Source organism: Eschrichtius robustus, chromosome 13 (assembly GCF_028021215.1).
Source record: "Eschrichtius robustus isolate mEscRob2 chromosome 13, mEscRob2.pri, whole genome shotgun sequence".
NCBI classification, from domain to species: domain Eukaryota; kingdom Metazoa; phylum Chordata; class Mammalia; order Artiodactyla; family Eschrichtiidae; genus Eschrichtius; species Eschrichtius robustus.
In genome coordinates this window covers 79767244-79788596 of record NC_090836.1, presented here as the reverse complement: position 1 = coordinate 79788596, position 21353 = coordinate 79767244, and the positions used below count along the sequence as shown (strand labels likewise).

General features: G+C 39.4%; 1 protein-coding gene across 1 annotated transcript in view; it reads right to left on the bottom strand.

Moving 5' to 3' along the window:
* Positions 1–967: 967 nt before the first annotated feature.
* Positions 968–21353, bottom strand: part of CRADD (CASP2 and RIPK1 domain containing adaptor with death domain) — a 260459-nt gene continuing 240073 nt past the window's right edge. Inside the window, exon 6 of the mRNA XM_068560652.1 lies at positions 968–1652. Within this exon, the coding sequence (XP_068416753.1) occupies positions 1351–1652 (302 nt within the window). The 3' untranslated portion in view covers positions 968–1350. The remainder of the gene's footprint in view (positions 1653–21353) is intronic.

Here is a 21353-nt window from a genome sequence, read left to right as displayed (position 1 = left end):
TAAAGCTTAGCAAGAAACATGGTAATAGCACTTCCTCCTACAGTGCCCTCAGCTTTAGCCACTGTTCAACTTGGTCTGGGAACTGCATCCGTGTTCAGCCACAGCAGCGAATTAACAGCTACCATTTCCCAAGAGCTGACGATGGGCCAGGCACTAGATGAGCCCGTGGCAGATGTTATTCCTTTAATCATCACAAAAATCTTGGAGGTGGGGACAATCACTGCCTCACTCTACAAATGAGGAAACTGAGGCTTAGAGAAGTGAAGTACCTTGTCTGAGCAGATGCTGCTAGCAGGAGGAGGGCAGCAAGCTTCTTCCAGAGCATGTGAGAGAGAGGATGGAGCAGCAGGAAAGGGCACACAGGAGCAGTGCTGCAAGGACACACGTTCACTCCTCCGCCCCAGGCAAATCACTTCATCTTGATACAGGACGGGGCTCACCTCTCTTACCCAACTACTTCATAGGCTTTTTGTGAGGTCCATATGAGACCACATGTATGAAAAGCCTTGAAAACAGTAAAGCATCTGACAAATACCATGTGTTATTAGTAAAAAGTCAGAAAACCGAACCACAGTCCTTAGGAGCACAACGCTTCAACCATCAAGGCTTCAATGGAAAGACCACACTGCCCCCCAACCCCCAGTCCTTTAAATAAAGGGCGCGGGATTTTCTTAAGCAAATCTTTTAAAGATAAAGGGCTCAGGTATGCATGCTGGTACTTGAACTGGTCTTTGCAGGGAGCTTCAGTGTCTTAAATTTAATGCAGACACCCTGCCTGAGTGATTTATCTTGACTAGAGAAAGTAACCATTTCGCTGTTACTATTCTGTTCCAAAGCAATGACTACTGTAATTTTACACCCTTAATCTATGCAACACAAGAATGAAAGAAAAAAAACACAAGCAATACTTTCTCATGAGAGGGCCACATTATATACAGTAATTCAATTTTTATTATTAACATCATGATTAATAGCTAAGTCCACAGTTCAGTTCCCAGGCAACATAAAAGTAGATGTTTTATATATAGAACACCTGTATTTTTTTTAGCCATTAGGATTTACCAGTCTATTAAAAGGCAACCACACAATTAAAACCTGCACAGTTCAAATAATGTAATCTCCGAGTAATTAGAAACAATGAATTGTCAAATCACCATGGGAGATCAACTGAGTAATCCCACCTTTCAAGTAATGTCAAGTGGAAATCCCATTATCTCCTTTCATCTAAGAATCACTAACACAAAGAAACAAACCAGTCCCCCCCGAATCTACCTGCCCTGGGTGAGAGTCAGGATTCGGCACACGAGACTAGGGGATGGACTCCCCAGGTGTTGACGGGGGCACCATCATTCATTCCAACATGTGCTGGAGCACCGAGGGGTCCACGTCCACGGCCTGGAGACCCCTGTGCAGGCTCTGGAAGGTGGCCTGCTTCCCGAAGCGCTGCCTCCAGCGAACCAAGGCCTCCACCATCTGGGACTGAACATTGTGGGGATGGTTGGCCTTACAGCGGTAGATGTCGGTCTGGGACAGCCCCAGAGACAGCACCACGGGCTCCCACTCGGGGCCCAGCCTCTGGGCCAGCTGGTTGATCTGCTGGTCGGAAGGGGAGCTGTGGAGGATGTGCAGGGGGATTCCAGCCATCCGGTCATCTGGGGAGGAGAAAGACACGAGGGTGAAGAGAGCGAGCAAACACATCAGACAGGGGCAGAAATTAAAAACGTGGCGGAATGACACACACCTCCAAATGGCAGGGGCCGACTTCTCCTAGTCTTCATGGGGGCTACTCAGTACAAAGCCATACATAGGGGCTTCAGAAGTACCACCCAGCATCTTTGGAAATGTTTATTACAGAAAATTTGAAAACAAGAAAATTAAAATAACTTGAAATTCCATCAGAGAAACCCATTCATAATAATTTGATCTATTTCCTTTTAATATCTTTATTGGAATATAATTGATTTACAACGGTGTGTTATTTTCTGCTGTATAACAAAGTGAATCAGCTATATGTATACATATATCCCCTTATCCCCTCCCTCTTGTGTCTCCCTCCCACCCTCCCTATCCCACCCCTCTAGGTGGTCACACAGCACCGAGCTGATCTCCCTGTGCTATGTGGCTGCTTCCCACTAGCTATCTATTTTACATTTGGTAGTGTATATGTGTCAATGCTACTTTCTCACTTCTTCCCAGCTTCCCCTTCCCGCCCTGTGTCCTCAAGTCTGTTCTCTACATCTGTGTCTTTATTCCTGTCCTGCCCCTAGGTTCATCAGTACCGTTTTTTTAGATTCCATATATGTGTGTTAGCATATGGTATTTGTTTTTCTTTCTGTCTTACTTCACTCTGGATGACAGACTCTAGGTCCATCCACCTCACTACAAATAACTCAATTTCCTTTCTTTTTGTGGCTGAGTAATATTCCACTGTATATATGTGCCACATCTTCTTTATCCATTCATCTGTCGATGGACACTTAGGTTGCTTCCATGTCCTGGCTATTGTAAATAGAGCTGCAATGAACACTGTGGTACATGACTCTTTTTGAATTATGGTTTTCGCAGGGTATATGCCCAGTAGTGGGATTGCTGGGTCATATGGTAATTCTATTTTTAGTATTTTAAGGAACCTCCATAATGTTCTCCACAGTGGCTGTATCAATTTACATTCCCACCAACAGTGCAGAAGGGTTCCCTTTTCTCCATGCCCTCTCCAGCATTTATTATTTGTAGATTTTTTGATGATGGCCATTCTGACTGGTGTGAGGTGATACCTCATTGTGGTTTTGATGTGCATTTCTCTAATGATCAGTGATGTTGAGCATCTTTTCATGTGTTTGTTGGCAATCTGTATATCTTCTTTGGAGAAATGTCTGTTAAGGTCTTCTGCCCATTTTTGGATTGGGTTGTTTGTTTTTTTGATATTGTGCTGCATGAGGTGCTTATATATTTTGGAGATTAATCCTTTGTCAGTTGCTTCATTTGCAAATATTTTCTCCCATTCTGAGGGTTGTCTTTTCTTCTTGTTTATGGTTTCCTTTGTTGTGCAAAAGCTTTTAAGTTTCATTAGGTCCCATTTGTTTATTTTCGATTTTATTTCCATTACTCTAGGAGGTGGGTCAAAAAGGATCTTGCTATGATTTATGTCATAGAGTGTTCTGCCTATGTTTTCCGCTAAGAGTTTTATAGTGTCTGGCCTTAATTTAGGTGTTTGATCCATTTTGAGTTTATTTTTGTGTATGGTGTTAGGGAGTGTTCTAATTTCATTCTTTTACATGTAGCTGTCCAGTTTTCCCAGCACCACTTACTGAAGGGGCTGTCTTTTCTCCATTGTATATTCTTGCCTCCTTTGTCAAAAATAAGACAACCACATGTGCGTGGGTTTATCTCTGGGCTTTCTATCCTGTTCCATTGATCTATATTTCTGTTTTTGTGCCAGTACCATACTGTCTTGATTACTGTAGCTTTGTAATATAGTCTGAAGTCAGGGAGCCTGATTCCTCCAGCTCCATTTTTCTTTCTCAAGATTTCTTTGGCTGTTTGGGGTCTTTTGTGTTTCCATACAAATTGTAAAATTTTTTGTTCTAGTTCTGTGAAAAACGCCATTGGTAATTTGATAGGGATTGCACTGAATCTGTAGATTGTTTTGGGTAGTAGAGTCATTTTCACAATATTGATTCTTCCAATCCAAGAACATGGTATAACTCTCCACCTGTTTGCAGCCATAAAAGGGGTAATCGACAGTAACACAGTAATAGTAGGCAACTTTAACACCCCACTTACACCAATGGACAGACCATCCAAACAGAAAATAAATTAGGAAACACAAGCTTTAAGTGACACATTAGACCAGATGGCCTTAATTGATATAGGACATTCCATCCAAAAACAGCAGAATACACTTTCTTCTCAAGTGCACATGGAACATTCTCCAGGGTAGATCACATCTTGGGTCACTGATCTATTTCTTTTCAGTCTTTTATACATAAAACATACATTTAGGATTACACTGCAGGTACTACTTTGTAACATGCTTTTCTCAGCTCCATCTCTTTTACTAGAGAGGTCAAGCCGAGGCTTCTGGGGGAATCTAAGGATGCCTGCAGGGCCCACCTCCCTCTGGCACTGGCCTGTGGGCGGAGGGGTGACACTCTCTCCTGCAGGAATGGCTAGTGCTAGAGGGTAAGGGGCTGAACAGAACAGCCACTCTTTCCTAACAAACTTGAACACCACCAAAAAAAGTGACAGCTTCTAACAGAAGCAGGGGCTAAGTGGTCCCCTGAGAAAAAGAAAACCTAGAGACCATGAGGGAGCAGGAAGAGAGGAGAGCAGAGTTCACTGTCCCAGCACAAGTCACAGGAGGAGAGTAACCATCCTGGCTGAGCCCAGAGAAGGAGAGGAAGTACGTGCTGTGGAGGGGCAATGAGAGAACCTGACCTTGTACTTCCTAAACTGGAGCCCTATCTCCCCGAGGCCAGTCTGCTGAGGAAGTCTGACACTGAGCGAGTGACTACAGATGTGCTGAGAAGTGCCACTGGTTACACAGAAGGCCTTCCAGAGGAAGGAAGTTAAAGCTAAGTCCCGAGCATGAGTAAGAAGGAGCCCAGTGAAGGGAAAGGAAAGGAGGTGTGCCCTGTGCAGTGGGAACTGCGCATTCCAAGACCCTGAGGCAGGGGGACATAGCAGGTTCAAGGAAGTGACAGTCACTGTAGCAAAGAGCAGAGGTTGAGATGGACTCCAAACACCCAAAATGATGATGCCGGTGATGGGTTAGGTCAGGACTGGAACCTCAGACTTCAGTACAATAGCACATTGTACTACACTTTCTGTCACCAGCATCACAGAAATTCAGGTCAATGCCACTTCACACTCACCAGCTCACTGTTTTGATTTATGAATTCAATGAGAAGGCAAAAAGCATCCTGTTAGAATAGCTGATGTTTTCCACAGCATGTGCCTTTGGTCTCTAGGCAGTTGCCAATACCTTCGGCATGAGTTGCAAAAATATTGTCAAGGACTCTCTCTGGTGTCTGTCAAGACTGCTTTTTTTAAATGACTAAGAAGCCAATTAGAATAATGATACTACTGACCAAAATATTTTATATTAACACTGACACTTTTACAGCTTTTATAAAAATATGGGCTCATTTTAAAAATTCAAACACAAAAAAGTACAAAGAAGAAAGCAAATTATCCACTATCCTACCATCTTATTGACAGTTTGTGAACATCATTCGGGAAATCTCTTTATGTGTGTATACTGTGAGAAGGAGAATATAACAGTTCTTTTTCTAATAAGAGTTACTTAATTTTGCTTGAATATAACAGAAGAAAAAGCAGCCGAAGTGAAACTAAATGGCTTTCTGACCTGCAATTAAATGCTTAAAGAAACAAAACAAAAAAACAAACAAAAAACACATACACACATAATATTTAATGCTGAGAAAAAAATCAATGAAAATTTAAGAGGTAAACTACATGTTTTCACACTGATGCTTTATAATGAACGCTTTATATTTCCTCTCTTTTTCCTCATACCTCTAGATTTTTGTTGCTTATATCATTTTTATTCTGTTGGATGCATAACATTTACATGCTTTGGTAACAATAATCTTCTCCCAGCTGTAAACTATATTATAATGGTTTGAATGTTCACCAGTGTTTTTTGTTGCTCTTACTGTTTTTTAACCATGGCTTTTCTACTTTTGAGTCTGTTATTTTGATTTGAGTCATTTGGGTGAATCTCTTCATTGGGTGGTTTTCTTCAACAAAGGTTCATGGTTACTATATTTCTTGAGTTCTTTCAGATCAAGACTGTCTGCTTACTGCCTTCACTGCTGAACAATAACAATATTTATAAAAATAATGTCATATTGTATTATTTTATTATATTTTAAATTATGAATATAATTTTATATTATTTAAATAATTTTATTCCTCTTACATTTGTAGTACTTGCTCATATTTTATGGTAGAGAATGCTGGTATGGAGAATTCTGATATTGACTTGAACATCCCCCTTTTTGTATTATTTGCTTTTTCTCTCTGGAGTTTACAGTACTGAAGCTTTAGACCAGGGTTTATCTTGGTCACTCTTCATCAGCCTTTCCATGTATGCGGCATGGCCTTCTCACCAAAGATTTAGTTCTTCCTCCCTTTCAGAAAAATCTCCTTGCGTTATATCTTTGCATTCTTTATTTCTATTCCTTATACTGGATGGCTTTGCCTATCCTCCATGGCTATCATTTTCTCTCTTACTGTTTTAACTCCTTTCCTGTGATTATCTCATGCCTTTCCCCCATGCCATTCATTTGACTGCCAGTTATGGCTATTCTGTATTTTTTTCCTCCTGGTTCAAACCTTATATCATATTTTTGTTCTTAATTTTTCTTGGCTCTTCAATCTATCTTTTAAAAATCCCTTTCTACTGCCACCCATTAGGATGGCTACTATCAAAAAACAAAACAAAACAAAATAAGTATTGGTAAGAATGTGGAGAAACTACAATCCTTATGCACTGTTGGTGGGAATGTAAAATGGTGCAGCTGCTATGGAAAACAGTATGGCAGTTCTTCAAAAAATTAAAACTTGAATTATGATCCACCAATTCTACTTCTGGATTATATTACCCAAAAGAATTGAAAGCAGTTACTTGAAGAGATATTTGTACATCCATGTTCATAGCAGCATTGTTCACAACAGCCAAAAGGTAGAAGCAACTCAAGTGTCTATCGAGGTATGAATGGATAAACAAAATGTGGTATGTTATACATTAGAATATTATTCAACCTAAATAAGGAAAAAAATTCTGACTCATGCTACAAAATGGATGATCCTTAAGGACATTATCCTCAGTGAAATAAACCAGTCACGAAAGGGACAAATACTCCATGATTCCACTCATATGAGGTACTTAGAATAGTCAAATTCAGTGGGATGGAAAGAATGATGGTTGCCAGGGGCTTGGGGAGGTGTAATGAGGAGTTGCTGTTTAATAGGGACAGAGTTTCAGTTTTGCAAGATTAAAAGAGTTCTGGAGGTTAGTTGCAAAACAACATGAATGTACACTTGAAAATGGAAAAGATAGCAAGTTTTATGTTATATTTTACAATTAAAAATAAAAAAAGAATCTTGTTGTTTAATCATAACATTGAGTTTTTATTTCTACTGGATTGATACTGAGCTCTTCTACAGCATGAAGTAGTTGTGAGGTTGAGTTTCTTTGGACTGGGTTTTCTCCCAGACCAGATTGGTTGCATGTTTATTTTCTGCAAGCCGTATTCCTATATTTCATTCCTCTGCTGTAGCAGTTTCACATAGTTTTCATGACATTTAGTTTCATCTTGCTGATACTTAACATGAGTATCTCTGTCCAGAACTTCTGTTTGGTCTTGTACAGTAAGCTGATGCATCTTTGACACTCTGCTCACTCCATAGGGGACCCATTGTCTTTCTCCCTCTGAGCTACACTCTGAGGTTGGCTGTGGCTTTCTATGCAGTGCTCTGCCGTGAAGGAGAGGTAGGACTCACGAGGCCAGCCCTTGCTGAGGGTCCTAGGCACTGCCCTCTCTTTTGGAAGCCAGTTAAATGTCTTACAACAGAGCCCACTCTGCCAGGGTGCACTCACTCCTGTGATCTCTTTCCCGTAACTGGGGAGATGGCTTGCTTCGAGTTGCCTTCCTGCCTCTGCTGAGGGTGTTGCCTGACATTCAGCGAGGCCACCCACTCACCTTCTCAGGCAGCTTCTTCCCATACTGATCTGTGTTAGTGGGAATCCTCAGGATGCTGTCCCCTCACCTTCCTTTCCCGGCATTGCTCCTGAGGGGTCAGGATGGAGGGTTTCCTTCATTACCTGCCACTGGTCAAAGTGCACAGCATAAAGCTGTGATTGGTGTTCTTGTCTGTTGGGTTGTTGCTGGCGAATGTTTTTGTTGTGAACTGCTTTTTGGGTCAGTTCATTGGGTGTTGGGGCGGGAGCATCTGTGATTCTGCTACACTCTGTCATCATTCTGACTCCTGGCCAACTATTAATGCAACATATGCTTTGAGCCAATGATGTGGAAGTGAGGACAGTATTTGCTCTCATTCCTCTACACTCTCAGGGTCATACATCCCTTGTGAATACTGCCATATAACTGGGAGGTGGCCAGCAATCTACGGACACAGGCTTGAGCAAAGATAATTGGCACATAAGCGCGACCCAGCCAAGAACAAATCAAGCCCTTCCAAGGAGATCTTACGCACAGAGAGAGACAATAACAGCTGTTTGTGTCGTCTGACCTCTATCTGGAAAAGTATCCTCACGAGGCCCTTCCAGCTCATGAATTCTGCTGAATATGAGGTTAATTAAAAACGAGAGTCCTAAGGCGGTAGTGTCAACTCCCAAGGACATACTACATCAAATCAGGTCGAGCTATAAATCAATCCACTGTGACCGCCTGGCCACTGTCCTCAAAGCTTGATGTGCACACCACTTGGTGGTGGGCAAGGTGATGCCGGGGGTACAGAGGGGAACATTCTGTATTAGAGTGGTCATGGATCTATTTTAACACGATTAGAAAAGTATAAATAGCATTTCAAACCCACGACTGCAAGGATTAAGATAAGTAAATAAAAAAGCAGATACAGAATGACCAAAAAGTAAACAAAAAGAAAAGTAAGTTTTAAAATAAAAAGTAAATTTAAATAAAAGCATTAAATTAGTGGTATAGGTGTTAAAAGATAAGGCAAGAATTGTACAAGTAGAACAGAAATGACTGAAGCTTGGGAAGTCCAGTGTTTCTCAACAAGTGCGCTATTGGCATCTCGGGCAGGACAGTCCATCGTGCAGTGCTGTCCCCCGTGCACAGCAAGGTCTGGAGCACCCCTGGCCTGCACCGACTAAGTGCTAGTAACACCCCCTACCCCAGCCTTAGCACACATGTCCACATACCCTGGGGCAAGGCAGCACCACCCCTGGTTAAGAACCACCAGATACTGGGACAGAAGAATGGCTATTTTATAAAAAATCCTAAGCAGGGAGTTACTCCTTTTATACTGACAAAATGCTCTCCCTTATACAGATCCTATCTCTTTCATGCAATCCTTTAATTCTATTCTCAGTGAAGTTAAAACTCACCTGTTTCAAAAGAAACGACATTCTCTGATAAACCCATCTACCATGATGAAACCAAAAATCCATTTGAAGGGATCAACACTCCCAGTCCCCACCCCCCATCTCCCCACTTAGCCACCCACCCCTCCACCCTCCGTCTCTGTGGTCATGACATGGACGAAAACAGCATAGTGACCCCTCCTCTCTAACCATCTCTTCCTCCCACACTCATACTTATCAGTAGCTGCTCTGGGCTCAAATCTAAAAGACTCACACATATCTTTTCTGTTCCTTATATGACATTGCTGTCTCCCAAGCTCTTTATGTGCAGAGACCATGTCTTCTACTTCTGTGCCCTTCCTTTCCAACCTTTAGCCCCTTGCTGAGTGCAATATGGAACTTAACGTATACTTTTTCAGTAATTGATGATATTGATGACATAAATCAAAAAGTTCCTCCAAGTCAAGCTTCCAACCCACCATCTCTACTAGCTATGTGTTTCTGACTTTGTCTGCTTGTTCCAGAAAAAATGTCAACTCTTCTAAGAAACCTCTGTGCAGACAGCACTCCCTGGTCCACCCTGGCTGGGTGTGGCCAGGAAAGTCCACAGGCCCAGTGTCCTGTCTGGTTGACCTCCGCTTTGTACCCTGCATCCTACGATATGTGGCCACCTTAATGGTGACCTGAGAAGAGGACCTATACAAAGTTCAAAAGTACAGTTCAAAGACTGAAGGCCATGGAGTAAAGGAGCGGCACAGCAGACATGTAAACAGTTGCTAGGAAAGTCAGATAAAGCCATGGTCAGGTGTCTAGAATAACAGCAAACATTTTAACTGTAAAACTCCGTTTTAAACTTCAGTTATTTTGAAATATAACTGGAGATTTGGTAAGCACATATGAGTGCTTTATAAAGAGACTCAGTTGGACATAGGGTAGCACTTTGCAAAACCATACACATTCCTTTGGAGAGCTGGTGATATATACCACTCTCCCTAACTAACGGACGGAAGTGCCATATGCTTCAGGTTTGTTGGACCAGAAAAAAAAAGTTGAGCTAAGAGACTGTCCCCTTCTGGTGCAGCCACTTTTCAGGAGAAAAGGCTAACCTCTTCCCCGAGGACATGTAAGGGCTCTGCTCAGGTCAAGTCTACTAATGTTCCATGGACCAAAGCAAGACATGTGGCCAAGCCCAAGACCAACAGGACAGGGAATTAAATCTTCTCACAGGATGGGAGGAGTGAAAATTTGCTGAGCAATAATCTGTAAACACTCACAAGTGAACTAATAAATTTTTAAAATGTAGATGAAGTGATATATTACTGGGAATATATAAAGTGCCAAAGTTGGTACAGGACAAAATAGAAAACTTCAATAAACCAACGTATTAAATATACCGAAGTGGTAATCAAAGCCCTCCCCTGCTAAAGAGCCCTGGGCCCCAGTGGTTTTATAGGTTAGTTCTATCAAATATTCATAGAACATTTCATGTCCTAACTTATGTAAGTTGTTCCAGAAAATAGAAAAGGAACAAAAACTAGCCCATTTTATTAAGCTCCTGTACTTTTTATTCCAAACAACAAGGAGAATAAAGAAAAGAAAAATCACAGGCTCATTTCAGTTATAATTTTAGATGTAAAAATCCTAAATATTAACTGTTTGAGTTTTTTAAAATGTATTTAAAATAATACATTGTGAACAAGTAGAATTTATCACACGATTACAATAATTTCAACATCATAAAAATTATCAATTAATTCAACATATCACTAGCCTAAAGAGAAAAGGCACTATATTAATACATGAAAAAAAAGGATTTGATGAAATTTGATACCTGTTTATCATTAAAATTTTCTCCTTTAAAAACTTAGGAATATGGACAACTTTTAAAACTTGATAAAATTATAAAAGCCTTCAATAAGCATTTGACTTAATGAAGAACTTTAAAATGTATCCCCTTTAAGAATGGGAACAAGACAAGTTATGCCCACTAGCACCATTACTATTGAATACAGTAGTGGAAGTCCTGACCAATGCTGTAAAGAAAGAAAAAGAAATTTTGTATTAACATTTGAAGGGAAGCATTTTCAGAGTATGATTTAATATGTAGAAAAAGGCCAGGATCAGTAAACAATCCATTAGAACAAATAAGAGAGTTGAACAAAATTGCCAGATACAAGATCAACTCAAAACAAAAATCAGCAAAACAGTATTTCTACATTCTGGCAATAATCAAATACAAGATAAAATAAAATAAAATAAGCAATGAAAACTATAAAGGATCTAGAAATTAAATTAATAAAGATCACATAAGACCTTCACGGGGAAAATTTTAAGCCTTTATTAAAAGACATAAAGCAAGATCTGAATAAATGATCATTCATGTGCTGGCTGGGAAGACATTATTATTACATAAAGATGATAATTCTTGTAATGACAATTAAAATTTCATAATGGGGTAAGGAGAGGCTTTCTCTAAATTGGGGAAAGCTAGCTAATTATAAATATTTTAAAAGAAACTGGACTTTTACATCACACCATAAACAGTAACAGATTCCATGTGGATAAAGGCCCAAACGTAAAAGGCAAAACTATAAACTTAATGGAAAATAACACTGGATTATCTTTATGACCTGTGGTGGGAAGGGACCTTTTTTTTTTTTTGAGTTTAAGAAAAAATTTTTTTACTTAATTTTTTAAAATTGAAGTATAGTTGATTTACAACGTCATGTTAGTTTCAGGTATACAGCACAGTGATTCAGTTTTATATATGTGTGTAATATATATACTTTTTCAGATTCTTTTCCCTTATAGGTTATTACAAAATATTGAGTACAGTTCCCTGTGCTATACAGTAGGTCCTTGTTGGTTATCTATTTTATATACAGTAGTGTGTATATGTTAATCCCAACTTCCTAATTTATCCTTCCCCCACCCCAGAAGTGACTTTTTAAATGAATCCCCCCAAAGATGAATTTTTTACATCAAAGGAGACTATGATTCAAGTTGACAGAGGAGAATGGGAAAAGATATTTGTTAATGTTTGTTAAAACCAAGGAGGGAAAAATTTCTAGATTTATAAGGTACTCCTGAAACCAACAGGAAAAAAGATAATAATCTCCAAAGGAAAAATGACAAAGGAATGACCAGGCAATTCAAATTAGAGGAAATGCAAAAGCAAGCATATAAAGAGATGCTCAAATGCAGAAATTTATGAAATAACAATTGAAACAACAATGATAAATTACTTTATGTGCATAGAAATCTAGACAATACGAAGCTTTGGCTGGGATGTGGCCATGTAGGAAACTTTATTCACTGCTGGTGGGAATGAAGACTGCGCAGCCATTCTGCAAGCAAGTGGGCTGTGTGAATAAAACTGAATATAGTATACAATCTTGTTCCTAGGTGTATGTACCCAAGAAAAATTCTGAAAAAGATAGATAAGGGACATGCAGAAGGCTGTCTGTACAAAGCTAAATCATTTGTGTTAGCAAACATATATACCTTATAACCCAGCAATCCTGTTTTGGGGTTTATATATCCCAGAAGAATTCTCATTCAGATCAGACCCCATGAGGGGTCATGTATGAGGTTGTTTGTATCAGGTAACACTAGGAAGAAAAGAGCTGGAAGCAATACAAGAGCTCAATACTAGGGGAGCAGATAAAAAATATGAAGGAGCATATAGGGAATACCATGCAGTTAGAAAGAATGGACTAAGGTGAAAATGTTAAAAGAAGAATGATATCTATAACAATGCAAATTTTAAAATATATGTCTAAAACAACACCATTTACAAAAACACACATAAATAAGAATATGTATCGGACAGAATAATTAGTTATGGAAGGGGAGGAAATAGGGGGAGGCTGCCAGGCTGAGAAAACTTAACGTGACAGGCCACCTCCCAGGGCCAACATGTTAATCTGCATCCCTGAGTGCAATGGTTTTGCAGAGAAATCCCCTTGGCCCAAGGTCTGACTGGCTGCCTGGAAATGAAAGAAAAGCACCTTGAAAAGAAAACTAATTAGAACCCCTTGTTCTGGTATATAATCACAGAGAACAATCTGGTCCTCACAGAGAGGTGGAGAAATAAACTGGTCTTTCTAAAACCGATTTTCAGCTAGATGAAGGCCCTGTTGCAAAATGCAAGTAAATCATACTTACTGTCATGGAAAACTTGATTTGCCATCAAGTCCATGGAAGGTCAACAACAAAACTATTAGCAATAATTGAGTTCTCACTGAGTTGAAAGGAGGGAGGCAGGGCGGACAGAGCTCTGGGCTAAGAATTGGCAGGCCTGGCTGCAATCTAAATTTGAATCTGCCACCAACTTGCCATAAAACTGGCGATAAGTCATTTAGCTTCTCTTGGATTGTTTTCTCATTTGGAAAAGGTAAAACCAGATGACTTTCAAGGCCTTATTCAGATATGACACGTTATACTATCTTTTAAAAAAGCAATTTTATTTTCTGCAGATCTCATGCCTTTTGACTTCTCATTAATCAACAATTATTCACGTATTGTTGCATCACTTTTCCCTACATGTCTTCTAAGAGAGAACCAAGACCTTTGGGGTTTTACTGATGCTTTTTTGCTCGTTCTTGCTTTCTAAATATCACTCATGGAAACTTATCCTTCCATTGCAAAAAAGTTAATTGAACATTGGTAGAGTAAATTTTTTCAAAACAGGATTTAAAACTTTAAAAGTTCACGTTACAACTTGCCGAGCCACTCATTTTTCTCACACACTTGCGCAGACCTGACCCAACTCCATCAATTTACCATTCATCCTGCCCCCTGAACACACCAGTCTGCCTGGAACCTTAGGGCCTTGTGCTAGCTGGTCCTTCTCCCTGGAACATTCTTCCTCTGACTTCCTCCATCAAGTGTGACTTCTCAATGAAACCCAGCCTGACTGCCCTATTCTCAGTGCCAACTCCTATTCCACTCTGTGATCCCCCTTATCCACATATCACCTTCAAACATATACTTTATGGATGCACTATATTTGTTGTTGCTGACTGGCCCCACTCCACACACTCATCCCATCCCTGCTGGAATATAAGCTCCTCACAGGCAGGGGAATTTTGTCAATTTTGTTCAGTGATGCTCAATGATGTATCCTGGGCACCAAGAATAGTACCTAGCACATAGTAGGTTCTCATTACATAAATGAATATTGTTGGATAAATGAACAAATTAAAAGGAATGATCCATTACAATTACAACATACTCATTTAGCTGTGCTCTCTATGGCTACAGTGTTACCAAGTGCTCCTACTTTTAGTTACTTAGCACTTAAAAACAAAAGATATTATACCGTATCATCTGGGAGTATATAGAAAATTTTAAAGGGGGGTGGGCGACTCTGTAACAGTAAGATATTGTCAAGGTTCAGGGTAGGCAGGTTCCCACTCTCTGTACTGAACTGGGCCACAATGAACTCCTCCCCTCTACATAGATGGTTAATTTTAAGAGACTTAGAACCACTGACAGACCCCAAGATGGTTTCTGGGTAAATACTCTGATTCCAACCTCCCAGTACCTAAGGAAATAAACAAAAGGTAATAAAAAGGCAGCCTTACCCCCCCAAAAAAGATGGCAGAACCACAGTCCAATACCCCCCTGAAGCTGTATCAATCATTCAATAAAACTCAACTCTAAAAGAGAGACTGATATCCCCAAATCTGGAGAGGAACAATGAATTAAGTGGGCTTTCTTATCACTTCTTCTCCTCTGACTTCAGTAGATTGGGGATGGTAATTGCCACAGGGAAGGATGCGGAGATCAGAAATAAGAACGAGGACTGACTGTTCCTGGCAGAAGTGATGAGACATTTCACAGGGTCTCAGGAGAGACTGCAGAGCACAGGTGTTACAACGTGGCCCACACAAACAACTCAGATGAGCTCCCTGCTCTGCCCAACTCTTCTGCTGACATGTGCCCTTCAGCTAAAGAAAGTGGACAGAATAGGAAATATCCAGTCCTCAAGGGGCAACAAATAGGGGGATCACAGGGCTGCCAAGGAGAAACCACTCCAGTCTATTAGAGCACCAAAGGCTGAGCATGGCTGCCCAAACATGGGCAAGATGGAATGAAATGGAACAGCAACTAACATACTATTGTAACAAGTGATTTATTTTATTTTATTCTATTTATTTTTTAATTAATTAGTTTATTAATTTATTTATTTTTGGCTGTGTTGGATCTTTGTTGCTGTGCACTGGCTTTCTCTAGTTGTGGTGAGCAGGGGCTACTCTTCGTTGGTGTGTGTGGGCTCTAGGTGCACGGGCTTCAGTAGTTGTGGCACGTGGGCTCAGTAGTTGTGGCTCACGGGCTCTACAGCGCAGGCTCAGCAGTTGTGGTGCACAGGCTTAGTTGCTCTGCGGCATGTGGGATCTTCCCAGACCAGGGCTCGAACCCGTGTCCCCTGCATTCGCAGGTGGATTCTTAACCACTTCGCCACCAGGGAAGTCCCATAAGTGATTTTAAAAGGGAACATAATATGGGAAAAAAACTGACAAAAAATTCACAATCCTCAAGGAATAAGAGAAAGTAATTTGTCACAGAATAATTTAAAAGCATAATAGAAACATGAATACAGTAAAACAAGAGCTTAACAGTGAGACAATAAAAATAACAAAATGAGATTTTAAAAGAAGCTTGTCATACTAAAATGATAAATGGACGACCAAATAGCATCACCATGAAACTAATACATAAATTAGAAATACCAAGGAATAGCGTTAACGTGACCCCAAATTATATATATTCAGGAAAGGCTTGAGATAAGGGCAGAATTTAAAGCAATTAGCGAAAATGATAGATATGGAGGAGAGCAAAACACAGTCCATTGAAAGGTTAATGGGGGCCTTCCCTGGTGGCGCAGTGGTTAAGAATCTGCCTGCCAATGCAGGGGACACGGGTTCGAGCCCTGGTCTGGGAAGATCCCACATGCCGCAGAGCAACTAAGCCCATGCCCCACAACTACTGAGCCTGTGCTCTAGAGCCTGTGAGCCACAACTACTGAAGCCTGCGTGCCTATAGCTCATGCTCCACAACAAGAGAAGCCACCGCAATGAGAAGCCCGCGCACCGCAACAAAGAGTAGCCCCCGCTCGCCACAACTAGAGAAAGCCCGCGTGCAGCAACAAAGACCCAACGCAGCCAAAAATAAATAAAATAAATGAATTTAGAAAAAACAGGTTAATGGATATTCCTGAGGTAGAAAATCCAGCCCAAAGTATTCAAAAATCTAACACAAGAAAATATCCCTAAAACGAATACACGATGGAATCTAATCTCTAAATTGAAAGAGCATACTCTATATTAGGAAAAAATTGATACAGAATAATCAACTCTGAGACATATACTGGTTAAATAATTGAATTTCCTGTTCCAAAATATAATTCTTCAAGCAGAAAAAGCAAGTTGCCTACAAGAAGAAAGTCAGTCAAATTTTTCAACAGTGCTTTAAATGCAAAAGATAATGCAATTCCACCAAAATTTTAAGGGGGATAAAGAGTAGTCTCTGAATATTATTCTTAGCCAAGATGATTTTTATATAAAAAAGGTAATCAGCAGATATTGTTGAACATAAAAACAACTCAAGAATTCACTGTTTGTTCTGAACCTTCCTTTAAAAGTCTTGACAATCTAGTCAGTGCAATGAATAAAGTAAAAATATCAGCAGTGGCATACCAAGGGTGGGTAGATGGAAATGGTTTGCTTCAGATTCAGGCAATAAAGAATGCACTGCTTATAGAGAATTTAAAAGTAGAAATAAAACCACTAAAAATCCCTCTGCTTTTCATATCACCATGTACCAACAATCCAAGCAATGCAAATGATAAAACATCCCTCTTTTCTGGGGTGGAATGTTCCCCACCAGGCAGTCAGGATCCTCTAAGCCCCCTGACCTGCTTCTTAATAACAGTGATTGGAAAGCCACAGTAAAAAGATCAGTACTGGATATTGAATTTATTTAAATATAAAACTAATTTTAAACACCTGAACAGAACATAATGTTACATATCTTGATTATATGAAAACAATAATATAACTAATCAAAAGCAAGGCTAGATTATAGAATAGAATGTAAACACTAAATTACCCTGTGTGAAAATAACAATGTAACTAACCAAAATCTAGAAGGAAGAAAGGAAAGAGAGTGAGAGTGCCTATGAGCCCATTTACCACGGCAGGGAAATCTATACTGTCTGAAATGGAGATGGTGGCAGTCAAGACAGCCTGTTATCTACAGTAGGACATAAGCCCTGAATCTCATGACTTAACAGAACGAGTTAAGTTCTCACTCACACACCTTCCACCGCAGGCCCACGTGACTCTTCAGGGCAGTGCCTCTGTGAGCTGGTGCTGCATTCCATGCCACACTGATGTTACGCTCCTCCACATTCACATATCACATAAGATAAGCATTCATGCTCACCAAGACAGGGAAAGAAAGGGTGACAGACTGGAGATCTGGCAATTAAATACATCCATCTGTAAGTGATGCTAGTCACTTCTGCTCGCATTTTGTGGCTAAAGCAAGTCACAAGGTCACACCTAACTTGAAGGGAGTGAAGAAGTACAATTCTCCTATACCCCAGAACAGGGAGAGAACTGGGTGAACACCAATAACGTCTACCAAGAAATATACTTGGAGAAAAAGAAAAGCCAGAACCAAAAACATCAAGTTCATCACCTCTCTTCTGAACCTAAGAAAAAAAAATAACATCTCTTACTGTGAAAAAAAATGTTTATTTAAATTTCAGTAATTTCTTAATTTTCACTTAGTTTCTTTTTATCCAGTTAACTTCAAATAAAATTAAATGTATTTAGTTTTAAAATTTAAAAATTAGCACGATTCCACTTTTATGAAAGCATTTCTATCTATGTATCTATCTATCCACCCATCTACCTATCTACCTACCATCCATCCATCCATCTTCTCATCTACAAACATGCTTAGAGAGATATCCAAATGTCCAACAGGATGTTCACTTAACGAGGCTTATTTCTGAGTGTTAGGATTTTTTATCTTCTTTTTACTTTTCTGCATTCCTTGGATTTTTAATAATGCGAATGTTATCATTTTTATAAACACAACAGAGTCATTATTAGAATATGAATTAGCCAAAATAACACTTGGCTTTCAATGATCAAGCCTTAAAATCACCAGATGCTAAAAAAAAGGAGATTTTTACATTGCACTAGGAAAGGGAAGGGGATTAAAGTAGGAAAAAATGTGGTATTTCATGATTGTTATACACTGTTTGAAATTACAAAATGGGTAAATGCTCATAGCTTCAGGCCAGGCAGCTGGTTTGAATCAGGCATGCAAAAGGACATACATTTCTATTTTACCAATTTTTAAGTCTTTTATATCTTGCTGATACAGGTCATTCTTACCAAATATGCAGTTGCTTATTGAGTTTAATAGAGGTGTACTATAGAAACAGAGCTGGTTTTCCCCATTTAAAAAATATGGACATTAAATGCAAAAGTACAATTAATAAATTGAAGAGGAAATATATCTTCTAACCAGAGCAGACTTACCCATTACGCACGGTGGGGATAGTGCTGAGAGCCCATAGTACTTCTGAGGGCCCATGAAAATGTTTTAATTTCTTGTAAAACTCAGAAGAAAAAATAAACTTTAGGTCAAAGAAAATATCTGAATATATAATATTAATATATTCATCTATATAACAACCCAGTCATAAACTGTACTTTTTCATATTTTTTTATGGAGGAAAAGGCCCACAAAGGCAGCAGTGCCTCCAATCTATGAAAGTTCATAATGTGGCCCTGTTTCTAAGGCACAGATTCATTGGCAGATGGCAAAAATTACTTGGTTTATTGAAACATGTACTTAAAACACTACCTTTCCAAATTAAAAACAGTGTAGTTGTTGAGAGACAAAATTCCAAAGTGCCTTGTCAGTTCCTCAGAGTGCACAGATGACTAATGTTAATTCTCAACGTTAATGACAACACTTTTTTCACAGTCTAACGACCTTAAAGATTCCTTTACATGAAGTTGCATTATAAGGATATTAAGTTTTGAGGGGTTTTTTTTCCTTTCTAAATAGGGAAAATGAACTCCTTAATCACATTAATCACATTATTTCCCACAGATAATTGTTCTCCCAAGTTTTCAAAATTGTTTAAAAATATTAGTAAATTTATTTTAGTCTTCAAGAGATCAAATACATAAATATTTAAACTGATACTCAAACTGAAGAAAACAAGCTGCCCCCATGGTCCCTTGATTCTGTCTTTGCTGCTGGTCCCTGGGCAGTAAAGAGAGTTAGTTTAAGAAGCTTCAATTGAATATTGAAATTATAAAATAACAACTTTGATAGATTTAAGTTTTCCTTCTTGGTCCTAAACCTGCTTAGGAGAAGGACAAGATAATCAAGGAGTGCTTACAGAACTTGACTTCAGGCATCAAAAGTACATGCCTTTGAAGGGAGTTCAGCTGGGTTGAGTGGCTTGGCGATAAGACCAAAGAAATAAAAAAGGATGAAGGTCATGTAACTTTGCCAAGCAAAATCTTTCAAAGCTATGATACAACAATAATCTTAAAAATGAAACTCTCAGTCCTCTTATCAGCAACCTAGGGAGAGAGATAGAAGTCAGACTTTTTAATTTACTGCCTTCCCCTTCCCACAACTAGAAGGGACAATGAATGTGGTGACTGACATAATCAGGAGTCAATATAATTTGGATAGATTGATGGAATGATACTAACAAGATTTAATTTGTTTTGGGATAAATGTGACATCCTACCAAACTTAAAAATATCAATCATAAAGATACAGACTGTTTTCAACCTGCCTCAAATGCAGTTTAGGAGAAAAGGTTCAGATGTTTTAATTGACTGCAAATGCCATGTGACCCTAGCAAAAAAAAAATGCATTCAGAAGAACTCACAGAACGGGAGACTAACCCGGCAAAGCACAGGAGCACCGCCTTGTAGCAAAAGCTTAAGCACCGCAGAGAATTCCACTTGGCTTTGGAATTTTGTGATTCTTGGCAAAATTTAAATTTTCTAGGATTTGCATTACCTCAAATTTTGTGCCTAAAGTGTGACTTCAGTAATAATTTTTACCAACTAATTTGAATCTGCCTAATAGCAATAAAATGCAAGGGCACTCTGAGGATAGATACATTCATTTAGCAAATATTAATTGAGGTCTATTATGTACTGGCTACCTTTTAGTGCTAATCATTCAGCACTGGGCAAATTTAGCTATTTATGTAAACTGTCTGCAGTTTGTCTAAAGCACCTCCATGGAACTTAGGGCTTTACAGCTATCTGTCTAAACCAACTCATTGATTTCACCAATGAAGATATAAAATGAAAGGAATTAAAGTTACTTGCTCACTCTCACAATTAATTGGCCATGGAGCTCTGACGACAGTGACCTACAGATGCCTATCCCAGCGGGGATTCAGTGCCTGCTTACAGCTGCAAATGAGCAGCTGAAGTTAACAATCTGGGGGCACATTTATGGAGGGATCTCAGAAATAATACAAGATCATAGTTAATAAATATTCTTTTAATCTCCTTTTTAACATTCCCCCAAATGAAAAATTTTCCAGACTATGTTTTTCTATGTTTTTCTATGTTTTTTAACCAACAATTTCTTTTACAAACATAGATGTATTAGAAGCATGTGCATGTATGTGTGTGTGAAACTGAAAGAAAAGTTTAACAAAACAACAAATCCTTACCTTTACTATATGTTATCCTATTTTATTTTACTCTAATCCGGATCAGCGACCACTAAATTGACTTCATGTTCCACTAACACGTAGCAACATTGTTCTAGTGTGCATTCTGCTGGCTTCTTACTACTCTCCCATTCTATAATGAGCTCACATGTCATCTCCTCTGAGAAGCCTTCCAGGACTCCGCCAAGCACAATCAACCATGTCCTTCTTTAAAGCCGGACATGAGTGACAGTGAGGATATGGGAAAGGGGCAGATTTAGGAGAGAATAGGAGGTAGTGCTGGAATGCCTCTCTGTGCCACACCTGAGCTCCACATCGGGGCAGGAGTCCCTCAAGCTCAGGGGTGAGAGGGGCTTCTCACCCCTGATCGATTTCTTGGGCACCGAGCACTTCCTGGAACATCATAAGCACTCATTAAGCAATTGTTGAAATAAATCCTTTAGGGAGCTGATGAAAGAGCTGACCCTGAAAGCAAATAAAAGAGCCCATCCATCAGAGGCTGCACCCTGGGAG